Source organism: Nicotiana sylvestris, chromosome 11 (assembly GCF_000393655.2).
Source record: "Nicotiana sylvestris chromosome 11, ASM39365v2, whole genome shotgun sequence".
Lineage (NCBI taxonomy): Eukaryota > Viridiplantae > Streptophyta > Magnoliopsida > Solanales > Solanaceae > Nicotiana > Nicotiana sylvestris.
In genome coordinates, this window is record NC_091067.1 from 46,755,532 (window position 1) to 46,765,930 (window position 10,399).

General features: G+C 42.3%; 1 protein-coding gene across 1 annotated transcript; it reads right to left on the bottom strand.

Annotated features, from left to right (window-relative positions):
* Positions 1-6,624: 6,624 nt before the first annotated feature.
* LOC104220964 (uncharacterized) lies at positions 6,625-7,926 on the bottom strand. The gene is made up of 5 exons (XM_070161195.1): positions 7,750-7,926; positions 7,283-7,474; positions 7,159-7,215; positions 6,892-7,053; positions 6,625-6,765 (listed from the first exon to the last, which is right to left on the bottom strand). The coding sequence occupies exons 1-5, from the start codon at positions 7,924-7,926 to the stop codon at positions 6,625-6,627; spliced, it is 729 nt and encodes a 242-aa protein (XP_070017296.1).
* Between the last annotated feature and the right edge of the window lie 2,473 nt (positions 7,927-10,399).

Sequence of the window (10,399 nt, forward strand, 5' to 3'; positions counted from 1 at the left end):
TTTGGGGAAACATTGTCGAAATGAGCCATGATTTGGTACCATAACTTGCTCCCGAACACTATCGTTTCATTTGCTATGTTAGCAGACGGCTTCGTGAAAGCACACGTCGGGGCCATAAAGGTGGCGACGAGGAAATCAAACATTTTCAAGATAAAACAAAGGTATGACGAGATGTTGAGAGAGTTCGTGTCTAGGTTTCAGATGGAGCGAATGGAACTACCACCCATTTCGGATGACTTGGCAGTACAAGCTTTTATGCAGATTTTGAATGAAATGAGTTCGATTGCGTCTCGATAATTAAAGCAGAATCTGATCAAGTACCCAACTGTGACGTGGTTAGACGTATTTAACCGTTACCAATCAAAGATTATGGTCGAGGACGACTAGTTGGAAGCCCCCTCGGGCTAAGTTCATCCTAACAGGTTGGCAGCTAAGCCCTCGAGGGTTACAGACAAAGAATCAAGATCCAATAAAGAACAGTATCAACCATATGTCGATCGGAGAAACAACGGTTCGGGTCGTAATGCTCCTCAGAATGATCGGAGAAACGATCGAGGTCAAAGCACTCGAGTACTCATGAGTAAGAATGGGTTCGATAAACATACAGAACCAGTGGAGGCACCTCAATTGTCGGAGTATAATTTCAGTGTAGATGCATCAGGGATTGTGTCAGCTATTGGAAGGATCAAAGATACCAGGTGGCCAAGGCCTATACAAACTGATCCCTCTCAAAGGAATCCAAACTTAATGTGTAAGTATCATGGCGCACATGTCATAGAACCGAAGAGTGTAGGTAGTTAAGGGATGAGGTAGCTCGGTTGTTCAATGAGGGTCACCTTCGAGAATTTCTCAGCAATCGAGCAAAGAACCACTTCAGGGAGAGAGATGCAAGAAAAAATGAGCAGAAAGAACCACAACATGTAATCTATATGATCTTAGGCTGTGTCGATGTCCCACAAGGACCTGTATTCAAATGCACCAAGGTGTCGATCATAAGAGAAAAATGAACTCGGAGCTATGTGCCCAAGGACGTCCTATCATCTTTGACGAGGAATCAAAAGGCATATCTCAACCACACAATGACGCCCTGGTAATTTCTATTATTTTAAATAAAATTCAAGTTAAATATGTCCTAGTGGATCTAGGTAGTTCAACAAACATAATAAGATCGAGGGTCTTAGAACAACTCGGCTTACAGGATCAGATTATACCTGCATCTCGGGTTCTAAATGGCTTCAACATGGCAAGCAAAACAACAAAGGGGGAGATAATCCTACCAGTAAATGTAGTCGGGACCATAAAAGAAACAAAATTCCATGTCATTGAAGGCGACATGAGGTACAATGCACTCCTCGGGAGACGTTGGATACACAACATGCGGGCAGTACCTTCAAATCTTCATCAAATTATGAAGTTCCAATAGAGGATGGTGTGAAAATGGTTTACGGAGAGCAACATGCTTCAAAGGAAATGTGCAGTCGATGAAGTGACGCTGATACCAGAGCCTCTGACCTCGAAAAAATCGAACACCAAAGATAAGCAGACGGCTAAATAGCAATCACCTCTCCCAGTCTCTACATAATCGGAGCAACAGGTAATCAAAGACGAAGAAGAGGATTTCCTTACTCCTAGAACTTTTGTCATTCTCGAAGAGTCCAATGTAACCAAATTAAAGGTCGAGGAACTGGAGCAGGTCATACTGATCGAATACATGCCTGAAAGAAAGTATACCTAGGAATGGGATTAACCCTCGAACTTAGGAAAAAACTCATTCAATTTCTTATTGATAATATGGATTGCTTTGCTTGGTCCCATTTAAATATGACAGGAATTTCACCGGAAATAACAACACACCGGCTAAGCCTCGACCCGAGGTTCAAATCGGTTAAGTAAAAAAGGAGGCCCAAGTCCGAGGTGAAGCACGCGTTCTTAAAGGACGTGGTAACCAAACTTCTTTAAATAGGGTCTATTCGCGAGGTAAAATATCCCGAATGGTTAGCCAACGTAGTTGTAGTTCCTAAAAAAGGAAACGAGCTTAGAAAATGCGTAGATTACAAGGATTTGAACAAAGCATGCCCTAAAGACTCTTTTACACTGCCTAACATCGATCATATGATCGATGCCATGGCTAGCCACGAGATTCTAACTTTTCTCGATGCCTACTCCGGGTACAATCAAATTCAGATGAACCCAAAGGATCAGGAAAAGACCTCGTTTATCACTAAGTTTGGAACTTATTGTTACAACGCAATGCCCTTCGGGCTAAAAATGAAGGAGCTACCACTATTAAAATAAGCTGGAATAAGCTATGAACGTCGTCGCTAATCTGTCGCTAAATCGCCCGTAGCTAGCAGAATTTCTTGATAAACTGTCACTAGTCCATTGTTAAATGATATTAGCGACGAATTTCTCTATTTAGCTACAAAATTTGTCCGTCTCTAAAACTAGTTTTTTAATACCAACTCCTACTAAACAAAATGTTCGAGGAATAGATAGGTAAATCGATTGAAGTTTACATTGATGATATGTTGGTTAAGTCCCTGCACGCAGAGGACCATTTAACTTATTTGCAAGAAACATTCAAAATCTTGAGAAAGTATAACATGAAGCTTAACCCAGAAAAATGTTCCTTCGGAATCGGCACTGGTAAGTTTCTCGGCTTCATGGTGTCGAACCGGGGCATCGAAATTAACCCCGATAAAATCAAGGCAATCGAAGATATCACGGTCGTGGATATTGTGAAGGTTGTGTCAAGGGTAAAATGGTGAATAGCTGCTTTGGGTTGATTCATTTCGAGGTCATCAGATCGAAGTCATAGGTTCTTTTCCTTGCTCAAAAAGAAAAAAGACTTCATGTGGACCCCGGAATGCTAACAAGCCTTAGAAGAATTAAAGCGATACTTATCGAGCCCACCTTTGCTTTACACCCCGAAGGTAGATAAAAACTTTACTTATATTTGGCAATGTCCGAGATAGCGGTAAGTGGCGTTCTAGTTCGAGAAGAGCAAGGTACGCAATTCCCTATTTATTATGTAAGCCGAACTCTAGGATATGATGAAACTAGATACCCTCACTTAGAAAAATTAGCACTTGCATTGATAAGCGCATCTAAGAAGCTAAAAACATATTTTTAATGTCATCCCATATGTGTATTGACCACTTACCCCCTTCAAAATGTTTTGCATAAGCCTGAACTATGGCCGGTTGGCCAAATGGGCCGTCGAACTTAGCGGGTACGATATCGAACATCAACCCCGAACCGCCATTAAGGCTCAAATCCTAGTTGACTTCGTGGCCGATTGTACACCGACCCTCGTACCCGAAGTGGAGAAAAAACTCCTGCTAAGATCGGGTACATCATCGGGGGTATGGACCCTTTTCACGGATGTTGCCTTGAATGTGAAAGGGTCCGGGCTTGGCATTGTCTTGAAGCCACCTACGGGTAGTACCATTAGACAATTCATCAAAACTTCTAGGTTGACTAATAATGTGGCCGAGTATGAGGCCATGATTGCAGGTCTCGAGCTAGCTAAGAGCTTGGGAGTAGAAGTCATTGAAGCCAAGTGCGATTCACTATTGGTGGTAAACCAAGTAAACAAATATTTTGAAGTTCGAGAGGATAGGATGCAATGATACTTGGATAAACTACAGGTAACATTGCATCGCTTCAAGGAATGGACTCTAGATCATGTGCCTCGAGAGCAAAATAGTGAGGCTGATGCACTAGCTAATTTAGGATCCTCGGTTGAAGAAGATGATATCGTCCCAGGGACTGTCGTCCAGTTATCGAGGTCTGTGGTTGAAGAGGGTCATGCTGAGATAAATTCAACAAGTTTGACTTGGGACTAGAGGAATAATTATATCGATTATTTGAAAAATAGAAAACTCCCGTCGAACCATAAAGAATCGAGGGCCTTACGAACCAAGGCTGCTAGGTTTGCATTAGATAAAGATGGAACATTGTACAGGAGAACATTCGATGGGCCATTGCCGGTATGTTTAGGGCCGGGGAAACCGATTATGTTCTTCGAGAGATCCACGAAGGTACTTGTGAAAATCACTCCGACATCGAGTCTTTGATTTGCAAAATTATTAGAGCAAGGTATTACTGGGACAGTATGGAAAAAGATACTAAGCAATTTGTCAAAATGTGTGATAAGTGCCAACGGTTTGCACCGATGATCCATCAGCCCTGAGAACAACTCCACTCGGTCCTATCCTTGTGGCCTTTCATGAAATAGGGAATGGACATAGTCGTCCCTCTACCAACGGCCCCATGTAAAGCTAAATTTATTTTGTTTATGAATGATTATTTTTCCAAATGGGTGGAAGCACAGGCCTTCGAGAAGGTTAGAGAAAAAGAAGTTATTGACTTCATCTAGGACCACATCATATGCCGGTTCGGGATACCTTACGAGATTGTATGTAACAATGGAAAGCAATTCATCAGTAGCAAAGTGACAGGGTTCCTCGAAGCGCACAACATAAAGATGATCGTATCAACACCATACCACCCAACTAGAAAAGGACAGGCTGAGTCAACAAATAAAACCATCATTCAAAACCTAAAGAAAATATTGGACGATGCGAAGGGAAAATGGAGAGAAGTTCTACCCGAGGTTCTTTGGGCATATCGAACAATATCGAAGTCTAGCAAAGGGGCTACTCCGTTCTCTTTAGTATATGGCTCCGAGGCCCTTATCCCTGTCGAGGTCGGGGAACCCAGTGCCAGGTTTCGACACGTATTGGAGGAGTCAAATTACGAGGCCATGAATACTAATCTCGAGCTGTTAGATGAAAAACGAGAGGCAGCACTTGTTCGGATGGCCGCACAGAAGTAAAGAATCAAGAGAAACTACAATAGAAGAACCAACCTTCGACACTTTGGAATCAGGAACTTAGTTCTACGAAAAGTCACTCTCAATACTCGAGACCTGAATGAAGGGAGACTAGCCCGAATTGGGAAGGACGGTACCGAGTCCTCGGAGTTATCGGTAAAGGGTCTTACAAACTTAGCACAATGGAAGGTGAACAACTGTCAAGCAATTGGAACGTATCATTACTCAAATCATACTATTGCTAAGGCATGACTTTCTCTTTTTGTACATTTGAATTTGAAACTAACCCATTACAGGTGTTCGATCGAAGCTATTGAAGACACTTTTTTACACGAAGGCATTAGGTTTTAAAGCATGCGTTGCACTCTTTTTCTCTTAGATCGTATTTTGTCCCAAATGGGTTTTACCTACGAGGTTTTTAACGAAGCAACAACTATGTGCTACCTCAGGAGAACTCAATAGTATCCAAGGCTTCTTTTCAATCAACCTCGAATACTGGGGTGCATCACCCTCGAAAGTTATATTTTTGAGAAAAATACTTCACGTCAAAGAGGGCCTCGATAGGAGAACTTTGTAATGGGCCAAACGGTCAGATGAACCGTGTCCACATAGTATAATCGAGCCCCAATGGCAAAACATTTACGCATGTATCAATTATTCAAAGAAGCACTCTTTCTATTTCAAAACACTTTGTGTCTCAAAAGAAGTCTATTATCATATGAGCTCTACACTTATAATTCTACGAGAAACGGCCCAAGGACCAGAACGCAAATACACCCCGAATACTCGAGGACTGTCATCAATAGTCAGCTCATCCGAGTCATCAAAAACTCCAATTCATAAGACCTCAAAGAGGCATCCCCTCGATATAAAGGCCAAGGTCATCATACTCGGGGACTAACCTTTCGAACAAGTTCGAAAGGTTATCAGGAAACAAGTCCAAGAGACATACCCGAAGGCTACGACCATATTAAAGATTATAGTCATATAAAAAGGCTATGGCCAAAATAATGCGGATCGGAGACGTCCGACTTCCGCCATAAATTAAAGGCCTTCAAACACTTTGAACAAACCAGTTAAATCAGGCTACCCTCGGCAAAAGCAAGCGATAAAGGGCTTCAATAAAATCAAACCTCAAACAATTTAAAGGCTTCGATAACATCAGCCTTCAAAAAAACCTCAAGAGGTATTTGATTATGTTTACACAAACAAATTACAAATAATGTTTCGATCCGTTGAACCTTTGAAAAACCCAACGGGTACAAAAAACACATGCTAAGGCATAGATAGATTTTCACTACGTCTTTTAGCCAAAACGAGGGGGAAAATTATAGCCACTTTAGAGGCCGAATTGGCCCAACTTAAAGAGCCTAAGGGCCGACCTAAAAGAGCCTAAGGACCGACCTAAAAGAGCGTAAGGGCAAAAATATATAGGGTTCGAGACCTTGCTCTCACTCAACTCAGACCCAAGAGTCCCAACATCTCGAGCTCGCATCAAATCAATTTAAGCTTAGCTCAAGGATTAACAAAAACCTTAAGAAGTATTATATTTATCAATAAAAAACCTAAGGGTTTATTATGTTTTGAGTCCAAGCCAATATTCGTACTGATCATTAGAGTTATACAATCAAATTTTTCACAAGTGAAGACGAAACGGAATTTAACACAAAACGAAGATGAAGCAAAGAGATTCTTTATATTTATAAGAGACGTTTACAAAATATATTTACAATGCCCACAAGGGGCCCTTGCACAAAAACACAAAAACAAAATAAAGGAACCTAAATCTACTTCGAGGCCACATCCTTGGGAGATGCATCTTCGGGAGCCACATCTTCGGGAACCTCCTCCTCGGGGACTTCATATTCATCTCCTCCACTCTCGGAGCCACTAGCTGAATCCTCATCATCAGAGAGCAAAGTGGCAGCCTATTCCTCCAAAGTCTTTGCTTTTTCAATATCGGCTGAGAGGTCGAAGCCACGAGCGCGCACCTCCTCGAGGGTTTCTCTCTAGGACTACTGCCTGGCATGGTCAAGAGTACATGATAACTTAACATCGGCCGCAACGGAGATCTCTTTTGCCCGAGTGTTAGAGGCTTCAACGTCAACTCGATATGAAGACACCAATGCCTCTGCATCAGATTTGGCCTTTGCAATTTCAGCGGCAGATTTAGCTTCGAGCTCCTCGATTTTGCGACTTCGGGCAAGGATTTCCTCCTTTACACCTTGAAGTTGGCGTTCAATTTAAGTCAGCTGCTCCCGAAGTGTATCTTTCTCCGAGGCGAGACGGTCCATGTGTTTTTTCCACCCTAGGGTCTCAACCTCTTGCATCTTGAGCTCCTCTCGAAGCTGCTCTACTAGCTCGCCCTTTTGCTGGCCCTGCAAAGTTGAAATTTTAGTCGCCAAATCAAGTAAATGCATAACAGACCCTCAAAGGCTATATTACCTTTTCAATAAGCTCGGTCTGTTCTCGACCAGCCTTCGCCAACTCGGCTCGAAGATCGCTGATCTCCCCTTTGTTTTTTATGTAGAGGATCTTAAGGTTGTCCCTCTCTTCCATGAGCTTCTTTAGTTTGGCTTCACATCGGGCAAGCTCGGTGCGAGATTTGTCAAATTCTCGTCGGTGAAGCGATACAGCCTTCTCACAAAGAAAAGGAGTTAGGCTTAGAAAGTGAAAATTAAGTTCGAAGCGTAGTTATAAAGATAAAACTTACGTGTTTGAGAAGGTTTTCGGCCTCATCAAAAATAAATGAGGCATCAGGATCGGGGCCATCTTCGATCCCCTCAAGGCACTCCCAAAAAATATCTCTCTCCTCATGGGTCATTTCCATATCAGGAGTCCTCATGGCCTGGGCATATCAGAATTGTCCTCGAGAACACCAGGCCCTGTGGTGAATTATCCACATTGATTACCCCAAATGATTCACTTGGGATGTTTTCCTGTCTTTGAAGGGCCTCGGAACCGGGCCCCTCGGTCTCACTCTGACCTCTAAGACGAGGTGTTCTTTTGCTGCCCGATGGCTCAGGGACTTTGCTCGAACTCCCCTCGGAGATTTCTTCAATTTGAGAATGAACTGCATCAGCCACCATTGGTTCGGCAATCTTCGAAGCATTAGTGCTTCCTCTTTTCCGAACTACCAATAGGCAGTCATCATATTTCCCCTATTCATCCTCATCCCAAAGGCGTTGGGCCATTTTCGGAGGCAGGACCACAGTATCGGCCTTAGGCTTTCTAGCCTTGCTTTTCTTTGGCTTCGGGGAATTTGCAGGTGACCCCCTCTTTTTTTTCTTTTCCTTGGAAGGCTTTGGGATCTCTTCTTCACCGGGCGGGGGCGACCGCATAGCAACAACGTCTTCGAGGCTTGCATAAAGATAAAGTAAGTATTTTGCTAAGAAACGTAAGTATGCAAACAAGAAGACTCACCACAGTTTTTAGCCTCCAATCGACCTTTGGCCAGGTCATGCCAGTTGTGCTCCGCATATGAAGAAGTAGAGGCCAGTTTTCGGACCCAACCCTCAAGGTCTGGGACCGCACTGGGAAACCAAACAACAACTACACCATCAGAAAAGGATTAGGTCGAGAAAGAGTAGGGAAAGCAGAATATAAATTCACTATCGATGAACCTGTACTTACGTTTCATGTTCGATTCCTCGGGCAATGGCATCCTCTCAGCAGGAATCAGGTCGGAGGTCCTGATTCAGACAAACCAGCTCATCCATCCTCATTCCTTGTCCTTGTTGATGTTGGAGAAGAGAGATTTCATGGATCGGTGTTGCAGCTTTATCAGGATGCCTCGATAAAGACAAGGGTTGTATAGCCTGATCAGATGGTCGAGGGTAAAAGTCATACCCAAGACCTGGCTCGAGAAGTATCTGATCAGATTGACGATGCGCCAAAATGAAGGATAGATATGGCCAAGTGTCACCTGGTATTGTTGGCAAAAATCAAGAATAACTGGATCTATGGGACCCAGAGATGGATCTACAGGACCCAGTGTGAATGGGTAGGTATACACGCTTAAGTACCCTGCCTTATGACTGGTGATGTCCTCTTTAGGGGAAGGGATTACCACATCTTTGTTATTCTAGTTGTAGTCCTTTTTCACCTCCTCGAGCTCACTTTCGATTATCAAGCATATATATCGGGACATGGGCTCACATCGGCCTGGTGTCGACGCAGGTTTATCAATCTTGAAATCTGATGTTATTTAGCACGGCAGGGGAATACACTCCTTGATACGAGGTGGCATCACCGTTTTACTTCTGGCCGGTTGTGATGACGAAGAGGCTTTTTCTTTTTAAGGAACATTTTTAGATGTTTTAGCCATGGCGGTTTGTAAATTTAAAAGAGGGGAAAGAGTGGATGTTGTAGTGATAGCAAATTGAGAAGAAAGTGAACTCAAAGAAGTTGAAAGAGCTAAAGAGATTTCAAGAATGATTTGAGAAGTAAAGTTTGCAAAATTGTAAAGTTGGCCTATTTATATATGTCGCTTAAGTGTGTTAGGGAAGCCCAATAGCCGACCATCAGTCGCCTCCAATTAATGACCTTGGAAACTGTGTAGATGCGACTTTTCAATCACTTCAGTCGTTGACATCACGAGATTGGCATCATGATCGAGGTATTGAAGGGTTGAGAGTCAAATCATTTCTTATCATTTTATTCTAAGAAACGCGGGGACTATCTGTATACGGTCAAAATCATATGCCTCCGATTTTGTAGGCTCGAGAAGTTGCATCGAGGACAAAAGTTTGATATAGACAAAGCTCGAGCTCAAAGGTAGAATAAGAGTCTTGAAGACCTAAGTGCTCGAGGAACATCGGAGCCAAGTACGACCGACTCCGAGATAGTGCCGTTATGAGTTTGTTACAAAAGGAGAAGATTCCCTCCACGTCCCCAAGATCATGACGTAAATACCGGAATGAGTTTGTACGAATTAGTACAAATCTGTACTAGGCGGTTATACAGCTGTCCCTATAAGATTCTTTACTATAAATGGAAATGTACCTTATGTAGGGTTTCCCCTATTATATAAAGGGGAGCCCCAATCATTTGTAAGATCATCTAATCATTGGCAAAGAATATATTATCCTACTTTTCTCGCTCATTGTTCATCAGAATTGTCTTTTAGCTTTATTGTTCTAGCTTTATTATTCTTGTCTTACTGCTCTTAACCCATCTCGAGGTCACTGGGCTCGAGGTCGATATTGCTTTAGTAACACTAGATTGATTCACTCATTTCTTTCATTTGTACTTTATACTCCTTGATTATTAAGTTGATATAGAACTAAATCACATATTTTTATAACCACAAATCAAGTTTAATTGTTACTCATATTTTTGAGGTAAACAATCTTATACCTCCTGATGTGGAAGGATTTTGCTTAAGAGTCTGAGTCTAGCTATTGTTAAAGCTGAAAGACAACTACTCCAAGATATATCATTTATCTCTGAAACGGAAGTTCAAGTAAATCACAGTTAGTCTTTTATCCACTTTACTTGCAATATTATAAATGCCCTTAATATAGATTAATGTGATTTCTTGATAATATTTTCTACCAAAGT

What these genes read in the sequence shown, in the direction of transcription:
- LOC104220964 (XM_070161195.1), bottom strand. Translation starts at nt 7,926, where the DNA reads ATGGTGGCTGATGCAGTTCATTCTCAAATTGAAGAAATCTCCGAGGGG. An exon ending in AGGAGCTCAAGATGCAAGAG is followed by an intron (nt 7,054 to 7,158) that starts GTTGAGACCCTA and finishes CAAGGTGTAAAG; the next exon opens with GAGGAAATCCTTGCCCGAAG. An exon ending in AGATCTCCGTTGCGGCCGAT is followed by an intron (nt 6,766 to 6,891) that starts GTTAAGTTATCA and finishes TTGGAGGAATAG; the next exon opens with GCTGCCACTTTGCTCTCTGA.